This window comes from Sesamum indicum, linkage group LG9 (genome assembly GCF_026168435.1).
Source record: "Sesamum indicum cultivar Baizhima isolate 11 linkage group LG9, ASM2616843v1, whole genome shotgun sequence".
Lineage (NCBI taxonomy): Eukaryota > Viridiplantae > Streptophyta > Magnoliopsida > Lamiales > Pedaliaceae > Sesamum > Sesamum indicum.
In genome coordinates, this window is record NC_142665.1 from 16,488,514 (window position 1) to 16,509,955 (window position 21,442).

At 32.3% G+C, this 21,442-nt stretch overlaps 2 protein-coding genes and 2 pseudogenes across 3 annotated transcripts; all 4 read right to left on the reverse strand.

Annotated features, from left to right (window-relative positions):
- Positions 1 to 1,363: 1,363 nt before the first annotated feature.
- Positions 1,364 to 3,097, reverse strand: LOC105178291 (putative cyclin-A3-1 pseudogene; annotated as a pseudogene).
- Positions 3,098 to 4,118: 1,021 nt separating this feature from the next.
- LOC105178421 (zinc finger BED domain-containing protein RICESLEEPER 1-like) lies at positions 4,119 to 5,204 on the reverse strand (annotated as a pseudogene).
- A 793-nt stretch (positions 5,205 to 5,997) lies between these two features.
- Positions 5,998 to 8,403, reverse strand: LOC105178290 (small ribosomal subunit protein eS6). The gene is made up of 6 exons (XM_020699237.2): positions 8,277 to 8,403; positions 8,105 to 8,169; positions 7,146 to 7,203; positions 6,952 to 7,060; positions 6,596 to 6,868; positions 5,998 to 6,476 (listed from the first exon to the last, which is right to left on the reverse strand). The coding sequence occupies exons 1-6, from the start codon at positions 8,280 to 8,282 to the stop codon at positions 6,238 to 6,240; spliced, it is 750 nt and encodes a 249-aa protein (XP_020554896.1). The 5' UTR covers positions 8,283 to 8,403; the 3' UTR covers positions 5,998 to 6,237.
- Positions 8,404 to 13,948: 5,545 nt separating this feature from the next.
- SNRK2.7 (SNF1-related protein kinase 2.7) lies at positions 13,949 to 16,727 on the reverse strand. Of its 2 annotated transcripts, none has more exons than XM_011101737.3 (9): positions 16,365 to 16,727; positions 16,175 to 16,249; positions 15,435 to 15,536; positions 15,239 to 15,292; positions 15,066 to 15,158; positions 14,892 to 14,984; positions 14,686 to 14,790; positions 14,497 to 14,595; positions 13,949 to 14,403 (listed from the first exon to the last, which is right to left on the reverse strand). In XM_011101737.3, the coding sequence occupies exons 1-9, from the start codon at positions 16,482 to 16,484 to the stop codon at positions 14,116 to 14,118; spliced, it is 1,029 nt and encodes a 342-aa protein (XP_011100039.1). In that variant the 5' UTR covers positions 16,485 to 16,727; the 3' UTR covers positions 13,949 to 14,115. The 2 variants fall into 2 exon arrangements, with proteins under 2 accessions (XP_011100039.1, XP_088741204.1); XM_088885078.1 differs by lacking the exon at positions 16,365 to 16,727 and adding an exon at positions 15,605 to 15,761.
- Between the last annotated feature and the right edge of the window lie 4,715 nt (positions 16,728 to 21,442).

The window sequence follows — 21,442 nt, forward strand, 5'->3', positions numbered from 1 at the left end:
CGAAAGTGGAATTAAGGATAGTAATTATACGTCGTTTTACAATCGTAACAATAGTGTGAATAGTTGTGGGCTGAACGAATAATCATGGAATCCAACTTAATGAAGTAAATATTGGACTAGTCTATATTATTAGTCTAATACAGGCCAATTATTTAAAGCAAATTTAAGAAAATAGATCCCGATCATTGTGACGCCCTTTGTGACGAGGCACCCCTGTACCCAAAGTTATGGGTCTATTTTTGGGAATTCCTGTAAAAGGGGAGAAATAAATATATTTGAAAGATAAGTCTATGTTTAGCTATTTATTAAGTTGAGGGTATTAGAATAACTAGGTTTAGTTCTCAATATATTTTTATTAAAATACTCTTAAATAACTTATTTTTAACAAAAATAACCACCTATTCCGTCACTTAGTTTTATCAATAGTTTTGTTAATGTGTATTCAAAATTAAAATATTTAGTAATTTAAATAAGCTATTCCTTCCATTTTTCTAAAAAAAATATAAATATAAATATAATAAAATTTTAAATTATATATATATATATATATATATACCAAATGTGCCTTGTTCGGTAGTACTATTAATTCGAGGGATTTAGAAAAGTTAACTTGCTGTGCATTAAATCGATGTAGAAAGATGTCCTTATTCTTTTTTGCTCAAATATATCTTGAAAACCTATATATGTAATTTCATTTAAAAGATAGTAACTACAAACATTTTTAGCTTCTATTTTTAATATATTTCTTTAAATATTTGCATTGTTATAATTTTATCTCGATATTATAAAAATATTTATAAATATTTACTATGGGAGATCTTATTCCCGTCCCAAATCCCGTCGCAATGTCCGTCATAAATTATTGTCTTTTTTTTTTTGGATTTTTCCTCCAATACTTTTGATATTGCAACGGGCCTTATAACTATTTTTGCAACGGTCTTTTTGAATTTTATTTTCACAAATATTTTCTTACTTGGCCAAAAATTAATAGCTATGGGATTTAGAAGGGAATTTTGAGAAGGGCTTTATTAGACATCGGGAAATAGTCATTGTTTGCAATCGGATTACCAATAGCGACGAACAATCAAAGAAAATGTTAGACTTGTAGACATGAAATTTTATTTCTATAGCAAATACTGTCCCAAAATTGGAATAGCCTTTTCCCCTCACCAATAAATCATTAGAATTTGTGGATCACATAATTATTACGACAGGTATTTTCTGAAAATCTGCAAAACAAACTTGTATAGCTCGATCTACTATGAAATCTGATTTTATAGCTCTTAAATAACAAGTCAAGAAGTAGAGTAGCTAAGAAACTTATTGGAAGATGAGTTCTTGCGGGTGTCAACTGTGCCATTGTGTATCTACACTGTGACTCACAAGCTGCTATTGAATAATGTATCAAGAAAACAAAATTTAGTGAGAACTTTTGAATTACATCAACAGCAATCGGGGAGTTGAGCAAGATATGAAAACTTTCTAGCACTATGGACTGGGGAGGATATCTCCAGAAAACCTATAGTTGTCTGTGTCGGTAATGTCTATCGTTCTACTAATATAAACCAGTTGTTTCAAATGGATGCTAAACTGCTCAAAAACGGAGCTCTTACGAAGATCGGTCTAGCAAGAAAGCCACACAAGCCAGCATTTCATTGACAGTGTCAGCAGTGGTGGATATCTAAGGCGAAGTTTTATATACATTTTCAGCAGTTTGAAGGCTTCAAGTAGTTGGCCTAATCAGTGATCTTTGATGTCTTCAAAAAAGGACTCGGGTACTTGTGAAGGTGTTGAAAGTGTTGAGACGCATTTGAACTTCTGTTGCTTGTATTTCTCCCTCACAGCAACCAAACCACTTCCTCTTCGACTCATTTGCAAGTCATGAAGGATACACACGCATTCTTTCAGATCAGCAGCTTCGTATCCTGAATGACGTTGTAAAGCTGAATTCCAAGGATGTAACTGAGGTTGGAGCGTAAATCTTGACAGGAATATGACTGATGCGGCTACCAAAGAAGGCAAGAATTTCACACATCCATAATCCAGCAAACTTAACTCTGCTAGATAGCCACCCAAGAACTCCAACTGCTCACTGGAACTCTCATAATCTTGTTGAGCAATGTGGGTGAACTTTCTGAGAAACGTCTTCATCGTAGGATTGCCCATTTCAAACTTAAGGGATTTGAGCACATCAGCCTCCATCTTTACCACATCTTCCGTAGTGTATGTGTTATCTGTGATGTAACACAAGTCTTCCACATGTGGAGGACTGATCTCCTCATATTTCGAGGCAATGAGCATTGAGGAAACACCAAGAAGCTGAAGCCTTTGTCTATTGATAGCATTCACCGATAAGAATCTGTCGATGTAGGAAACTGTTAAATACAGTGTATCTGAAAGAAGCTTGTACTCCTCTGCAACCTCAACTAGCCAATCTATTAAAATTCCTCTCATGTTCGCAGTCACATCTTTCTGAACTTTCTCCAAGTAATCTGGCAATGGCCTTCTCTTGCCCTCCCTCTCCATATTATGAAGATATTCATATATATCAGAAACATAGGCTCCACACATCTGTGGGTCATCAGATTTCATACCCAGATCAATACCAGAATCCTTTCCCTCCTTCGTATTCTTCCTTTCCTTCACAGTCACTTTCCCTTTTCTCACGTTCCTCTTGGACTTGAGTTTCTGCTTCTCACTCTCAACACCAAGCTTCTGAGTTTTACACAAACCCACGTCTCCTGAAGGAAAAACATTCTGAATCTCCCCCAACACCACTCTCTTCTTCTTGTTCTGCTGCGGTTGCAGTGCCTCCTCCGCAGCTCTCTTCTTCGCCGCCAGGCGGGTCACTCTCATGCAGTTTTCTTGGTCAGCCATTGTAGAGTACCAGAAATGGACTCCAAGAAAACAACACATAGGAAAAGAAAGAAATTGATCGAATTGTTCTGATTGTGAGTGTGAGTTGCTTGGGCAAAAGGGTTGGAGTATATAAGCTAATAAGAACCGCCATTGCTACCGAGTGTTTGAAAAAATTCGAGTGAGCGGGCAATGTTTGCTCTAAAATCTTGAACCCAAACTGAAAAAGTTTTCAGATTTGATTTCGTTTAGCTTTTAGGATGCGGGTTTTTCATTTTTGAGAGTGCGCCCACCATTTTGTTTTTTGTTTCTACACCGGGTACTTGTTTTGAGAATTTGAATATAACATTAGGCCTGGTAACGAGTCGACCTCGACTATTTTTATCGAGTTCAAGCTAGAGCTCGATACTGTATTTTCAAGCTCGAGCTCAATTTACCCTATTTTGAATTATGAGTTTGAGCACATTTATACAATAATATATTTTTAATCAACTAATCATTTAAAAAAACAAACAAGCCTACCAAATTCATAAAACCAAATAGAAACCACAATATATAAAGTTAAATTTGTCAATAAATCATTTAAATAAAAATAATTTAGTTACATTTATCAAAATTCAGAAATATTTCTAAATCCATGTTTGTTCAAAGTGACAAAATCCACGTAACGAAATCGTTCTTGTTGCTATCCTCTCAAACCTACATAAATAAATGATAATAAATTAAATTAGAACCGTATAACACAATGCAACCAATATGTATATATCTCTTTGCAAGTAAATGAGAATAGCACAATATTATCGATATGGTTTGCTAGAAAATTGGCAAACCCAAGAAAAAATATAAAAAAATTACCACGTAATTTGATATCAATACCAATTGAAGTATCAACTCCAACTTCCGATCTCAAACCTCAAATCTCAAACTTCAAACCTCAAATCCACCACATTAAGTCATCTCAAAGATGTCACAACATGATGCAATTTAAAAACAACAATCGAAACAATTATCGGCAGTTGAGTTACATGAAGTTACCTTTGGCACATCACCATCAAGAGGCAAATTTACATATATTGCTTTTTTGTCGCTCTGCAAATTAATGAAGAAAATTCAATACACTTATAATAAGTTAGAAACAATAATGATATGTTCAAAACTTTTAAAATACAAAAGAACTTACCAAAGATTTTTTTTCTTCACTCCAAAGCGTTTTCTCAACCAATTCCTCCGCACATCAACACTTGAACTGTATCTGAAGTCAATTATGCACGATATTTGTCTATTACTCTACTTCCCGCACTAAATGTAGCCTCAAAAGCAACAATAGTGATCAGGATAGCTAAAATATCTCTTGTCATTATCGATAAAATCTTGTACTTCAATGCATGAACTCTCCACCATTCCAGAACATCAAAGTCTTTCCCATTCTTCTTGTCCTTCTCAAATATATAACAGTTTTCCTTAAGATATAAATCAAGTTCAGACTTTTGAGGCTGAATAGATTCCACTGATTTTAGATATTCAGCATACTCAGACCAGCCACTTTGAGTTTCAACATTTGCAAGATCTCGATTCGATAGTTTGTTTCTTTGCCCTTCTCCAATTGACTCGTCTTCAATGTTGGAAATAACCACATACTTAGAATAGAGCTCATATAATGTCTTCCGAACAATAGTAATTTGCCTCTCAACATTCTCTGAAAAGTATAGTCTTTAAAAGTAGAATTCAAGTGCTCTCAACTTACACCTTGGATCCAAAGCAACTGCTATAGACATCAGCAAATTAGTATCTCCCCAATATTTGTCAAACTTCTTCTTCATTCTTGCAACTATGTCCTGAATGAATATATCATTCTCTAATGACTTCTTATCTAACAAAACTTTCACTTTGCTCACCTCATTAAGGAACAAATTTGAAGTAGGATAATCACTTCCGGAAACAATGTGCGTAGCTGTCCAAAATAGCTCTAATACCGAGCACACTTTCTCTGTTTTTGTCCAATCCTCTGCACTTGGACAAATATCATAATGTGGTTCCCGATCAGCAAACCTTGAGAAGGCATCTTTGAATTTGATTGCAGCAGCCAACATTTCATATGTTGAGTTCCACCTTGTCCGACAATCATCAACTAACTTCCTATATGGTAAATTCAATTGCTTCATTATCTCTGAAAATATTTTAAGTTTTGAATCGGATCATCGGACGTACTCTACACTATCATGTATAACATCAACAATATTTTTAATTTCAAAAAGTCCATCTTAAGCAATGAGATTAAGTATATGGGCGCAACATCTTACGTGAAATAGTTTTCCCTCACAAAGTAGTCTTCTTTTGTTTTTCCACATAAATCTTCAAATTTTCAATAGCTGAATGGCAGACGCATTATCTACAGATATGATGTGGATCTCACTAGCTTGAAGTTCCAAAGTTGAGCTCGACTCGTTGCTAGGTCTAAATGCCATTCTCACCACAAAGGGTTTTCATTTTTATTTTATTTTCTTTTTTCCTTACTAAAATAGAAATTCATGAGCTTTTTTTAAAAAAAGAAAAAATTTGAAAGTCGTAATCTGACTTTTATAAAATGGGTTTTCCATATATACCTTTGGCAATTTATATACTTCGGCTTCTATAAATTGAATATTACATTAAAGTCTTCCAAACTAGCGAATTTTATCAAATTATTTTAATATTAAATAATATATCTTTAATGATCTGAATTTTTTGCAATTCTTTTAGTTATAGGCCAAAACCAATCAGTAAGTACATACCGATTTTACCCTAAACATAAAATTGCGAACTAGAAAATAAAGGAGTGCTTTCACAGTGAAATCGTTTAGTTCCTCCATAAGGTTATAACTTGACAAGCCAGTATTTGGGCAATACGGTCATTTACTTCTTCCTCCAACGGGTCTATAATCAACAATTTGACAACCAGTAGACAACAGATCCACCAGGAAGTATCATATCGTTTTCTCCATCGCACCTGCCCTAAGTTAAGGATTTGCTATTTAGGCATCGATGAGCTAAGGGACAGCCAAATCTAAAATAACCACTCCAACACACCCATGAGCTACTGCAAACAACCCTGCTTCGAGGTTTTTCTAGCACAATAGCAGCCAGTATACGTAAAAGAAGAAATAAAGATAACATCACAAGATCAAATAACTGCATCCAAATAAGATAGACAGCATTGTTTAGATATATTAAGCTAATCACCCTTCAACAAAACCAACATCTCAAAAATCTTTTATCAAGAATGGAACAGTCAATAGCAGAACATTTAAGGAACCTCCTCAACTAAAACCAAATCAAAACTGACAAGGATGGCGCCCAGCACTGAGGTACACACCACAAGACAAGGCCACATTGTATTAGTATTTAAGCAGCAGCTGATGGCTTTGAAGCAGCAGAGAGCCTAGACCTCTTCTTGGCCAAGCTCTCACTACGCCTTTCCCTTTGTTCCTTCAATCGAGTAGCAAGAAGCTTCTGGTACTCAACAGCTTCAGACTTGGCCTTGGCAATCCTCTTCTTCTTGTCAGCAATTCTGGCTCTCTTCCTCTGCAATGTCAATGGAGTCACAAGCCTCTGAATCTTAGGAGCTTTGCTGACCTTCTTACCTGTAATCAGAATAAACAATACCATGTAAAATATTAAGTCACATGCCCATAATTCCATACATGCTGATCAGTTATGTGATAATTCTTGTAGATAAAAAAAACATGAGCAACATACTCACCAGATTTGGTGGTGAATGTTCGGCGGTATGTATTGACATACTTCCTAACATCATCCTCCTTTGAAAGGTTAAAGAGCTTGCGGATCTTTGAAGCCCTCTTTGGACCTCTCATCCTTGGCTTTTCAGTATCAGTGAGTCCAGGAAGATCATTCTCACCCTTTTTCACTATTACCAAGTTCAGAACAGAGAGATCAGGGCTAACAATACACCCACGAACAGACTTCCTCCTGCGCTCTCCATTTCTCCTACCATAACCACGGAAGCATGGGGTACCTGTTCAAACAAGCATCAAATCTCATCAATCAGAGAAGACTAGAAGCAATCCAAAAGACACTTACCAAAAACATTCCACATACCTCTGTGCAGCAAGAGTCTCACACGACCTGGAGTCAACACACCCTGCTTCATTGGGAAACCTTGCTTATCACAGCCTCCCATAATCTTGAAGACGTATCCCTTGAACTCCTGAATTTCATCAAGTCAAATCCATGTTAGTAAAAAACATTAGCAGCATAAATCCTGAAACATTGGTGGAAAAAGAATGGCATACCTCGCCCAAGGCATCTCCACTGACCTCCTGAGAGATCCTCTTGTCCCAGAATACACGGCTGCGATTACCAGAAAAATGAAGTACAATAAGATAAATTTCTTATTATATTAGGTAAGTAATGTCTGACAACAAGACTAAAACATAAGCAAGATAAGACCGGCAGATTCATGCTGCCAGATTTGAATTGATCTCATTGTAATCACATGAATCATATCATAAACCTACATATACTCCAGAAAAAATCAGTCCTTCAATTCAAAACCAAATTGAGGTCATGCTCACAGTTAAGTGATAGAGCAGTTAAACAAACTTCACTAACCCGAGTACCGTTAAGGTCTTAAATTCCAAAAGAGTAAATTACTTTACAAATCAAAAACCAAGTAAAGCATACAAGTACAAGTTCCACAAAAGTAAACAGCTGTCGACCAATTCTTAACCTCTATAAGAACAAAATTGAGAGGAAAGGACAAACAACACGACATTTAAGCCACAAGAACATTGTTATGTATTCACAATGATTTGCCCATGAGAACCATAGTTTCTACTTTACAAGTAGAGTAATCCACTTGAATTTATGGACGGTCCAAGTATGCATAATTACCAATAAATAGAAAACCCAAAATGTAAGAAATTTCCCAACCTTAAAATGATACAAACAGCTCAAGAATTCATGTTCATCAATCTCCATTATGCAAATCAAGCTCCTTTAGCAAAAGAAATCAGCAATAAGAAGAGATAATCAAACACTCCAACACTAATTCCACTTCCTTTCACAACATTAGGAAATCGTAAGCTAAAATCCAATGGGGTAAGCAAGAGTAAAATTCCAGCAAAACCAGCGCTAGACGTAGACTAACGAACCTCCAAGCATCTACTTACAGAGATTTTCAGCATATGAATAACAAAACTACAAAACTTCAAATTGAGGACTCGAGGAAGCAGAGAAAACGAAAACATACAGCTTCTGGTCGTCGTCAATTTCCAGCTTCTTCTGGCAACCAGTCGTCGGATTCGCTATGTTGAACTACATTTTACAAAAATAACGACTTGCTTTCAACAAATTTAAATTTTAAAACAGAAAACACAAACATAAACACACATATATACATACACACACACAGAGACACAGACCTTCATCTTCGATGAGACGCAGACGAGGCAGCGAAGATGTGAAAGAAAAGATCCCAGACGCAATCAGCCTCTTCTCTGAAAATAGGGTTTCTGCAGTGGGTTTATAGCACTTTATATACTAGGCGCCGTAGGTTATAATGTTCTTGGGCCACAAAAATTCATATTGGGCTTTAAAATTGGGCTCAAACCGTTCAATTCAAGCAAAAAATTATTATTTTACTTTTATTATTATTAACTTTAATTTTAATTAAATTTATTTTTAAAACTGCACATCTAACGTTGATATTAAAATTTTTAAATAATTTGATAATTTAACACTAATAAATATGCTTTCACACATTTAATATTTTAAATTTTTTATATTTACTTGCTACATTATATGTTATTCATATATCATAAAAAATATATAAATTAAATTACTATGATTATTTAATATGTAAGTTTAATTTTTGTGAATGAATGAATAATTATTTTACTTTAGTAAGAATATTATTAAATTAAATGTTCAATTTTTTTATTAATATTTAATATTTTAATAACATAAATAAAAAAATATTTATAAAATAAATATAAAATATACTAACTCTGGTAAAATATATTTTTTTTGATAAAAATAATTTATTATTAATAATAACAATATTAAGAAAAAAAATAGTATCTTTTAACACATGAAAACAAAACAATTTTTAATCAGCTAAACTTCTTTTAGAAGTGTTTTTTCTCCAAATATTACCCAATTTATCTTCTATTCGATTCTTATTTTTTTTTATAAATACTATCCATTTTTTTTTTTTACACAAATTGCTTAACTAAAAGTTGAGTAAATTCTTATTTTTTATAACACATTTGAGAGCTTACAGAATGTTACAAAATGTTTAGTAAATTCTTAGGAAAAAAACTTAATAAACTTTAAAATTATGGATATATTAATCGCACTCCTATAAGAATTGGTGGAATTACATGTAAACTTCTTACAATTTAAAAAATTATTCGGTACCCCTAATATTTATTTACCTCTTAGAATTTAAAAAATTATATTTGGTACCCCTAACATTTATTTACCTCTTACAAATAAATCTCTCTATTAGTAAAATCACTAATTTTACTGATGTTGGCAAAAAATAAATGATAATCTATATTTACCACCGGTTGACTTGTTACTGGCTTGACAAATCAATATATTTTTCTGATCAAATTACCCTTATATATTTTATGTACTAATGCATGTAAGGTATCTTCACCTTTTTAAAGGCAGTTCGGTCATAAAATATTGTTTGTCATGCAATATATCAATAAAGTCAATCCAGGGTAAATATGAATTTTTATTTATTTTTTATAAATATCAACAAATTTCGTGAATCTTAATTAATAAATAAATCTATTTGTTGGACGAAAATAAATGTGAGGGGTACTAATGTAATATCTTAAACCAAAGAGATTTACATGTAATTACACTAAATTTTATGAAATGACGGTGTAAATATCCTTTAAAACTAAAATATTAGAAACTTATAAGCTCTCTAAGAAAAATTAAGAGTTGCTAACTTATATATAAGATCTTAACAAATTCCTTTAAACTAATTACGAATTCGATGTTAATATTTTATCCAAATACTTTATGAACTTATTCTTAAAATAAGATATAATATTTTATAAATTTTAAATATATTTTATAAAAAGTATGAGTTTATAAGATTTTTTAAATAAATTTATTCAAACTTGCTAATTCTTTTTCAATCAAGAATGGAGAAATTTATGGGCCTTAAAATTTATGTTTGCAAATATTAATGGCCCATTTTCCTTTTTTGGTGGGTCAAAAATTTCAAGTCTTAGTTTTGGGCTTGTTTTGGTTTTAGAAGGTCAAGGTATATAAATTTTAATGTAGAAATGAAAATGTGTATGAACAATTGATTACAATTTTTTTTTTTATTATTACTAGAGTTTAATATTTTTTTTAATTAAATAACAAGTGAGACACACGAGGCCTATTGCAGCACACACGACTGCGTATAAATCCATCCTCCTCCTCCCAAACACACCAAACTATTGAAAACCTTTGCACAAAACAGAAATAAATACGGGGAGAGAGGGCCTCCCTGGAGGGCCCTTCTTGATTAATCAAAACGAATACTAAATTTTAAAATATATAAATATATTATATTATAAATAACATATAAATAGTAAATATCTTAATATATGTATTTATAATAAAATATAATTTTATAGTTAATACATACTTAATTATTATAATTATTAACTATTTATAACAAATAAATTATTATTATTATTATTATTATTTTTATTTTTTATTAATTCGATAAAAAATTGAATCGAACTAAAATAAGTTGGACTATTATGGGTGCGCCATTTTAGCGTACCGAAATTTCATTTAAACGAATTTTCAGTTCAGTTCAATTAATCGAATTGAAAACTCCTACCTCCACCAACTGCCTATTGGTAGGAACAGGTGGTAGGTTGGGCTGGACGATGGTTTGAAGGGAGAAAAACATAACAATCGTAGGGGTTTCTTACGAGAAACACTCAAGAAAACAAAATTACCTCCGAAGAATCTTAAAATGCTCATATATGACAATATTCTTGTACCTTTTAGTTGGATCAGATTGGGTCAGACGTTGATTATCTATTACTTGGAAGGTTGATATTACATCACGTGGAGTATTATAAATATGGATATTTGACCCTTTAAATATCTTGAATTTTGGGCCAAAATACATCATTTTCAACCGATAGAATTTTATATTTCCTCCGTTCATTGAACACTTTATTAATTTAAACGTCGAAGGGTTTTAATTGGACTGTCAAGCTTAAAGATTTGTTCGTATTCTTGGGTCTCAAGCACTTTATAGACCGAATACCTCAATGTTAATGCCATATCTCGACCTGAATCAAATAGTTAAATATTTTATATTAGATTAACCGATGGAATAATATATTCTATTTAAATTGAGATTATTAAATTGGATACGGTATAATATCAGACTCTAATATTATAAATTAAATATATAATTTTACATAATAAATAATTTATCATGTCTAATCACAGAGGCAAGTAAAGGCTAAATAATATTAGCAGCAAAATCTACAGCACTCCACAGCCTAATTATGATGGGCAAGGCTGCTAAGGTTAGGCAATTTGACAAGGTGAAGAGTGTCCGAAAGTTGCCAAATCTTGCCCGGACATAACGTGCACACCTACACGACTTTCTTGGCCTAATTCTTTGATAGAGAAGTTGGTCTAAAAAATAAATCAAATTACTCGATATTCGATTCAAAGCGATCGACATAAGTTCATTTGATTTTGATTGTTAAATTTCACAAATCAAATTTGAAAAAAAAATTCGTTTGATTAAATTACAGGCCCGATTCGTTAGTATAAGAATAATAAATATATTTAAACATATTAAATAACTCGAGCTCGACTCATGTTTAATCTCATTAAAACTCATTCGAGTTCGTTTAGATCACTAATCAAACCATTTGAAGCCCAAATAAAATTCAAATAAACTTGAGCAACGTAATAATATGTTCAACTCAATTCGAATCATTTATTTTTATAATCGACACTTAACATAAACTTCTGGGAAAAAATGGTTGTCAAGTCGTAGAAGATCTTCATAATTTTGCTTTTTTTATGGTTTATCACTCTTCTTCTCCGACAAAATACTATTACAATGTTTGCGTCATTTGAAACAGTGTTTAAGGATATGATCATAATCGATCGTCGTTATCCATTTGGACAACAATGTCCATTCATCCGCAAAACAGGAAATATGTCATGTCTTTTTATTAACAAGAGTAAATGCAAACCCTTTTCTTGTCCGGGGTGCAAATATTAATTTAGGATAATTACATTGATACCCCGCTAAAATTTTTGAAATATTAATAAGAAGCCCTCAAAATATTGAAAATTTACGCTAACACCTGGACAAATTTTTTAGTATTGTAGATTTCTACCCAAATAGTAGATGATTAATGAGAATTTATAATGTTTTAGCATGATTTCAGGGGTATAGTGAATTTCTTTAAATTTGAAGAATATATATATATATATATATTGTAATATGTAATTTACGAGAGGTCTGTTATAAGTTCCACCTATTAATTTAAGATAATGACGATGATTGCAAGAAAATACAATGTAAATATAGTTATATCTTATGGAGGATGTGTTGTATAAAATCTAATTTTAAGGGGTGTTAAGTGTAATTAACTAAAATCTAAACCTAAATTTGCCCAATTTCAAGATATGTCTAGGTGATTAACTACAATTAGACAGAAACTCGAGTAATAAATTATATATAATGAAAAAGAATAGAAGAAAATACAAGGTAAACATCACTATGCAATAACTTTTGTAGGGAAATTTATAAAGTAAAATATAATTACAGGAGGTGTAGTGTAATTTTGTAAAATTGAAAGGAACTTTTGTAATATATTAGATTTCAAGGGATGTTCAAATAATTAAATACAAATACACGCAAGTTCGGGTCATAAGCTATAAAGTAATAATAAATATTAGAAGAAAATGCAAAGTAATAAACATCAAATCGCAAGAACATTTATAGGAAAATCTTTTATGTAAATATAAATATAGGGGGTGCTAGTGTAATTTTTTTAAAACCAAAGGAAATTTTGTAAATTCCAAATTTTAAGGTATGTCAATGCAATTAAGTATAATTGGACACAAGTTCCAATGATGAACTCTAAGACTATATTTGGATTAATAGACTGTGATGAAAAAGAATTTGAAAAAAACAAAACCAAATGACTTCGGAATAGAAAAAAAATTAAAATTCGTCAATATTTAATAAAAATATAATTCAAATTTAAAATTCTCTAAATTTAGAATTTTTCAAATAAATCCAAATATTTTGTTTCTAATTATTTGAAATTCATAATTTCAAATGCAACCATACTGAACCGAACCAAGACAGAAAAATTTTGGTTCAGTATTAATTTTTCAATTTTTTTTTTATCTTAGTATTAGCTTATTGAACTGTATCGTATGCCAAATATTATTTTATAAACATACTTATATATATATATAAATTATTTTACTTATTAAAAAAATAAATAATATATATATAATTATTATTTTTAACATTTAACTTTTAACCCATTTTTATATTTTAAAAAAATTCAGTATACCAAACTACAAACTAAACAATAAAAAAATAAAAAATCACTAATGATCAAAATCGAACCAATTACTTGAGTTGTATTCTATTTGATTTTATCGAACGGACACGCTATACGTCCTTTTTAAACCAAGTGTAACATAATGATTAGTGAAAAAGTATACTGATTAGTTTTTTTTCTAACATGTTGATGATGCAACACAATTTTCTTACAAGGCAAAGAAGGGATCACAACCAGTGAAGCCATTGCTCATTGGACTATGTGGTAAGTTGTCCTAAACCACTCTTTTTCACTTCAAAAAAGGAGTAAAAATATATTAGCATGTTCACATCACAATCACATTATTAAACTAACAAACTGATAAAGACTTGAGATTAGACTTTGAAAAAAAAGCATTAATTTTCAGTTGTGATGGATAAGTATGTGGCCTCCATTGATGAGGGGTGCTTTTTTATTTTAAGAAAAGCCCGCATCTTTTCCCAAATGACAATTAAACCCCACCAAATCCATGGTTTGAATAAGTGAATCTTGATTAGAGAGATGATCACAAGAAGGCATTCTGTACAAAAGGGATGTGCACGATGTGGGAACCACGCCCGGACCGTTCAGAATGACGGAAATGCCTCTGGGTGTTGACTAAATGATCGGACAGTTTAAGGCTCCGCGCCCAGAATGGGGCTCATAGTGCACAGACGAAATCTCCGCTCGTCTCTATGTCGTCTATGTCCGCGTCCGTGTCGATCTCATCGTCAAGGTCCATGCTTCCTTCTAAGAGCTGGCCGCCCGTCTTCGTGTCGTCTGACGGTTTTCTTGCCTCTTGGATTATTGCCAGTGCTTCTTCGATGCTTTGAGATGGATAGTCGTCGTCGGTTTTTGCTTGCAAACTAGCTTCCTCGCCTTCCATGAACTCGACGGGGAGGTTTTTGAGAAACCAAGGGTGCTTCTTAATCTCTGGGATTGTTATTCTCTGCAGATTCATTAGTAAGATCAGTACAGATATATGCAGACATGGATTCTCATTTTTCTCGAGATATTTAACAAGAATAGCTCAAATCTTGACCTTTTCCGGGTCGGCAACAAAGATTCGAGACAGCAGATGTTTGCAGTCCTTGGAAACTCTGACATAGTCGGGGATCGAATAGTGAACGCTGAGTATTCTCTGTCGGAACGTCAACAAGTCTTGCGTTTACTAAACTAAACATTAGAAATTTCAAGTCAACAAATGTTTTAAATTCGTCTAATAACTCACATTAATGGTTTTCTTGAAGTTTCTTGGATCGTCAGGATCTTCAAAGGGATAAGCACCAACTAACATCACGTATAACGTAACCCCACAAGACCAAACATCGGCAATCTTCATGGACCAAGAACAGTATTGTTGTTATTATTACAGATGAACAACTTAAGACTTTGGTGGCAAAATTACAAGAGAGATTATGTAATGACGACTGTTACCTTGCCGTCATACTCTTTCCTAGACAAGACTTCAGGTGCAATATACGCAGGCGTCCCAACAGTTGATTTCGGTTGAGAATGTAATACCGATGACTGAAAAGCAAAGCTCAGAGTCAAGAACTAGGACATTCGTGTACCCTTTTTCTGTGTGAGAAACTATGAGTTTTTCTTTACCTTAGAATAACCAAAGTCGCATATTTTAAGGCGGGGCGCTGAGCTCCCGTCCAACAATGTGTTCTCGAGCTTTAGATCTCTGTGGCAAATTTGCTGCATTTTATGACAAGAGTTAAGGTTCCTACATTCTTGATGTAAGGAAATCATGTTGAAAGAAGACTGAGAATTGTTACCATGGAGTGGCAGTAACTGACTCCCGATATCAGCTGTTGAAAGAAGAACCTTGCCTGAAACAAATCAAACATATGTGCAGGGTAAACTGCAGGTAAGAATAGATTACTTAAACACATCCTCGATTTTGCAAGGAATAATGAATTAAGTGTCTGTAAATGCTAACTAATAACATGGTTTATAGGTAGGAAAATATGCCTCGTCTTCGCTAAATCGCCCAGCATTGCATATCCGTTCAAAGAGCTCTCCTCCTGCTGCATACTCCATTACAATGGCTAGATGCGTCGGGGTAAGCAAGACCTGCACAACCGCTCGATTAGCGAGAGTAGAAACTTCTTCCCATGATCAGAAACATCTCGATTTCCTACCTCTTGCATCCATCACAAAAACGAAAAACGAAGAATGCGTGCATTCTGAAAAGGATATTGCTCTTGTGATTTGGAACCGAGCTTTTATCAGTCGAGGAACGAAACAGCGACGGATTAGTACAAACGGACTATGAGACAACCAATTTGCGATTGAACCCTTTAATACCAGGAAGATCAATGTCATAAACGAAACCAGTGGACTAGAATCAAACCTCATTTCAATCAGAGGTTTCTTTCCCAACAGAGAAACTAAAAAACATTTCTTGTTTCTATTTCCACAATTTAGTGTGCTTCCTTTCTAGTACTAACTAATACCTCAACTCTGTCTGAATTCTGCTTATCCTTGAAACAGAATTGAAGCAAAATCCTCTTTTCTTGTTCATACCAACAACAAAAAGGAAACATAATTCTACACAAAAACCAACAAAACAAACAAACCAAAAAAAAGCAGCCCAGAACAAGTCAAAGATCACCAAGAACTCACAACAGAGCATGTTCTCTCTGATTACCAAACACTGTATTTCTGTGTGTTTTTAGCAAATAACAATGGAAAAGATCAACTGTTCTTACCTCCTTGAATCTGATAATATTAGGATGCCTCAAAGACCTATGGTTCATGATTTCCCTCTGCACATGCTCATCAATCTACACAAACAAAAACCCATCAGATCAAAACACATCATTCCAAGATTCAAACCTGAATCTTGGCAAAAAAACAAAACAACCTCAAGACAACAAACAAAACAAGACCAACACAGACCTTTTTGCCCCTCTCAATGTACTTGACTGCATACAGCTCACCAGTCCATTTATCCCTCACAAGCTTCGCCACACCAAAATTCCCAGACCCTATATCTTTCAAAATCTCATACCTTTCCATTTGTATCACATCAAACAATACAGCAAAAATATCTAATTTCGGACACAGACACAAATGCTGTGTTTATCAGACAAGCCCTTCAAACTCCAGTGATGATGATCAATCAAAAGAAGGGACAAAGAACCAATCCTTGACAAGTATTCTGCATGTTTGAACAGCAGAGCTGATACCTCTCTCTCTATATAGGGGGGGAGCTGTCTGTCAAATGATGAAGGGGGTGTCCAATTCTTGCAAACTCGGAACTCTTCGGTTAGGTTTATTGATACATGCATCATCATATCTTTGGACATGGGAATGGAGATGGGTGGCCACGTGGCATGATGCTAGTGGCTGGATTTGCACACCCAGTCCACCTCTGACTTGGTGCAATTTACGATTGAACTTCTTATTCCAAATTTTATAATATTTTTGTTTAATTAATAAATATAATAAAAATGCAATTCGTTTGCAATGATACCTTCTTGAATTCCCTCTAAAAAATAAAAAAATTCAGACTTCTGAATAGGAATTTAAAGTTTTATCGTTTTTCTAAATTCTTGCTAAGTTATTAAATTCCCATGATTTTTGTGTGAATTATTAGACTATTTTATGTGATGATACATGTCAATAATAGAGAAATTGATGTCAATTATTGCACTTATAGCACATTATTTATATTTCTTTTTTCTTTTTTTGGTATACCAACTTGTTATCTTGTTTAAATTATTCCACGCTGCAATCTACTCCCTCCTAATATAATTTGAAATTGCAAATTAGGGGGGGGGGGGGAGAAAGGACAAAAATCCTAGCCATGCTTCAAAATAAGAAGCCAAACAAGCTTCTCTTTTTGGAAGCACAGGGTGCTATTAGGCTATCTATTTTGTCTAGGGGGTGTAAAATGTTATTTCTCAATTTTATAGGGGTAGAAAAATCAACAAAGTTTTATATCTAAAACGAGCACTCAAGAAACTGCTCGAGTCTTAGCAAAAGGAGGATAACTCCCATCCCATTGGCTTTAGAGGCTTACCCTTCACTTAACCATCGAAGGCTGGATATCCCTCTGCTTCTGAGCGGATTGTCCCCATCACAGATATTAAATTATGTACTGAAGCTGTGTATATTAAATTTATAATTGCTTTTCGGGTAGATTACAATGGACACCCTGAAATTCACTGTAATTATAAAATACATTTGAAAAAAGTATAAATATCCCCTGAAATTGATGGACGTCTAACATCCTCCAACAATGGACTGTTACGAGGAGGTATTTGTTAGATAACTCCCAGAAAGTATTTATAATTTTTTAAATAACAATAAAAAATTATAATTATAGAAAATCTCAGGGGAGCTTGTTGTAATTTTTCTTTCTGTTTCTAAGCAGAAGGATGAATGTTGGTTCTTTTTTTCTAGCATGACATAGATCCATGATCAATAAAGTCGTAAGTCGGAGGTGCTTGCCAGAAGACTATCTCAACTTAGCAGTTCTTGAGTGGACTAAATTATGGTGTAAAAAAGGTTCGTTTTTCTTTTCAATCGTCCATCGTTTCATATTGCAATGATATTGGACGAACCAAAATATTACAACAATATTCATCCACTCAAAAATTTCACTGTTCCTCAACGGTCTTGTAAATGTTACTCCCAACATCGATGTACTATTTATTAAAATCTAAGGACTCAGAATAACTACCGTTGATAGACAAAATATGAATTGACCAAAATAGGCCTACACATACTTATTCCCCTACAAACCACCATTTTCTTTGATTAATTAATTATATAACTACTTTTATATGCATGTGCATTTAAAGTTAATTTCTTTTATCAATTGCAATTAATCATTCATTTTGTATTTAATTTAATTAAATAAATATACTCAAAATTTAAATTATGCATACACATTGAGCGTGTTTCGATCGCTAGTTCTAATAAAATGACAAACACATACCCTATTTCATTTATTTACACATTACTACACGAAACATCAAATATAGCATAAATTTAACCACTGAATAATCGTATAAAATAAAATTCCTCAGTTGAGGTGAAAATTCATATACATATAAAGTGTAAAAAATGATATTAACAATAAAATTTATATTATATTTATACGACATGATTCACATCATCTGATATTTTCAAACCCGACCCGTATCGATAGGTTTTCATATGAAAGATGGGAGTTGAAATTGTGAAAAGAATTCCAATCCAATCCACCTGCCAATTACAATGATGTGTAGCCTTCTTTAATGGAGTGCATGTTGCAATTTGCAAAAGAGAAAAAGGGGGAGATGGTGGGAATGAATGGGAAAGCTGCAATTGCTTTTGGCATTTCAAGGTGGATAAGTGATAGGCCACAAATTTATGCCATGTTTGGTTACACTTTTTTCAAAAACCAAAATTTGAAAAAGAATTTTACAAATGTGATCCATATTTCAGATTGTGTTCTTTTTTTTTTTTTTTGTTACTTAGGGAAAATATTTTTTTATAATCTTTTATAGATTAATAATTCTACCGTACAGTATTTTTGATCCTGTAATTCGATAAATCAACAAAAATCGAGTTGAAACAGAAGAAAAAGATAATTTTATGAATATTTGGTGTTCACTTCTCTTTTTAGTTTAATTTTGCCGAACCATATTTATGTCTTTTTATGTGTATTATAATAAATATGATTTTTTTGGCTATAGTTAATTATTCAGATAAAAAAAGATTGTGACAAATACAAATTAACCACGACTCTATAATGACTATTAGCCGTTATTTTTGCAAGTGATGCATAAATATTAGTCATAGCTAGAACCATGACAAATATTTTGATCAGAACTAAAATATATGGCAAATATTGATCAATCGTGGTAAAAATTAAAATGTTTGCATTGAATTTACGATGATTTTTAAGTCATGTCTTTTATAACGTACGGCAAAAAAAGTTTTGTGTTTTTTTTTTTTTGTCGTAGTATTCAATTTGTATGTATATATTTATTATTTATTTGGTTACTTATAAGATTTTAAAAAGTAAATATTTTAGTATTTAATTTTTTAATTCATGTAGGTAGTTTTTTATTTTATATTTTCTCTCTTTTCAATTAACAATTTCATCACAATTTATTTATATATTATTTTTTCTCTCCCTCCAATTACGTATTTCTATAATTCATATATTGTCGTCTTTTTATATCTGCAACACTTATATTACTCATTTTAATTTTTATATTTTCTCAAATAATTTTTATTTAAAGAATTTTTAAAAATCTTCAAATTATATAATTTATTACGTCAAACTCTTCATATAAAAAAATGTAAATACATATAAATAGGAAATATGTAACAATTGAAAATTTTATAAATAATAATTCTTAGAATATTTATTGATAATATATTTCTAAAAATAAAATTATAAATACAACATATTCAATGAGTTCCACTAAGATTTAATATAATTATGAATACCTCCTCGTTAACGTTATCTAAAAAATTATAAAAACTCTCTTATATTTAATAAAATTATGTATCATGATAGAGATTCGAAATTGTCAATTTCCCCCATATCGTATTCTTTTTCTTTTAAAAAAATTAAACGAGATAAATAAAAAATTATAAAAAAATCCAATTGGTCCATAAAAAATTTCAAAAGAATTTAAAAAATAAGTAAAATTATAATTTATAATCTACAATGTCAATTTTTATCAGGTTATCATAAAAAGTGAATGAAAACCTGATGAATGCTGACGAATTGAATTAGCAATTTGAATTAATTGCTAAACGATCATTAAAATTGGATGCTATTAATAATTTTAAAACAAGGAAAAATATATATAATTTATTTAAAAAATTAATTGTAATTTATGCTTAAAAATAATGGGAAAAAGCTGCAGCCTTAATTCTAAAAAGAGAAATAAAATAAAAAGAAAAAAAGAATTCCGTGTGCCAATTCCGAGGGGGAGAAAATGACGTGGACGACCGAAAACCAAAGAAGCATCACAGGCTGTATGCGCAAGTGGGAATTGGGTGGCGGGTCTCACACGAATGGGTGGGGGGCATCGGAATTAATTCCCTACGTCGTCGTTCTTGTTTTCTTGTCTGTCGTACGTACTACTGATTAACATTCGACGACGTTGCCTTCACGAAACCAACGTTCGAGCCGTGATTGATAAGGTTGGTTGTGGGTCCCACTTGTTTTTTTTTATTTATTTATTTTTATTTTTGGTGTCTCTTATGTATTAATAATAGCGAAAAGTATTATTTTAGTTCGCTAACTATGTTTAATTTTAATTTTAATCCGATAATTATATCATTTTTGTTTAGGTTAGTAACTTATGAATTGCTTACTTTAGCAGATTTTCGAACAATTTTACCCCTATGCAACTTTTGGAAGGCAGTTTTAGTCCATATGCACTCATAGGGGTAAAATTGTTCGAAAATTTGTTAGATGACTAAAAGTAAGCAATTTCGTAAGTTACTGGATCTAAACAAAAATGAAAATAGTTATCGGACTAAAATTAAAATTAGGCATATTTAGCAAACTCAAATAATACTTTTCCCTTAATAATAGGATGAGAAGTGGTCTTAGCTGGTGAATTTTAGTTATTGGGTTAAATCCATTTTGCCCCCCTGTGATATAACAAAATATCAAAAACCCCCTTATAAAATTTTTAATATCAAAAATCACCCCTAGGTTACCAATAAATAATCACACAGCCCCCTGATCAATTTGAATCTATTTTTTTAGAAACAATGACTAAAATACCCTTCTAGTCAAACCGGTCAACTAGGCTTATTAATATATAATTATTTTAATTTATAACTTTTAACATATATTTATAATACATATAATTATAATTTATAAAAAAAATTAAAAAATAACAATTATACCCCATTTCCCCCAACCCCCAACCCCCACCGGGCCCACCCCCACCTCCATCTTCTTCCCCCCTCCCCCACCCCTTCCACCTCCAAACCCCCCCTTCCCTCCCCCT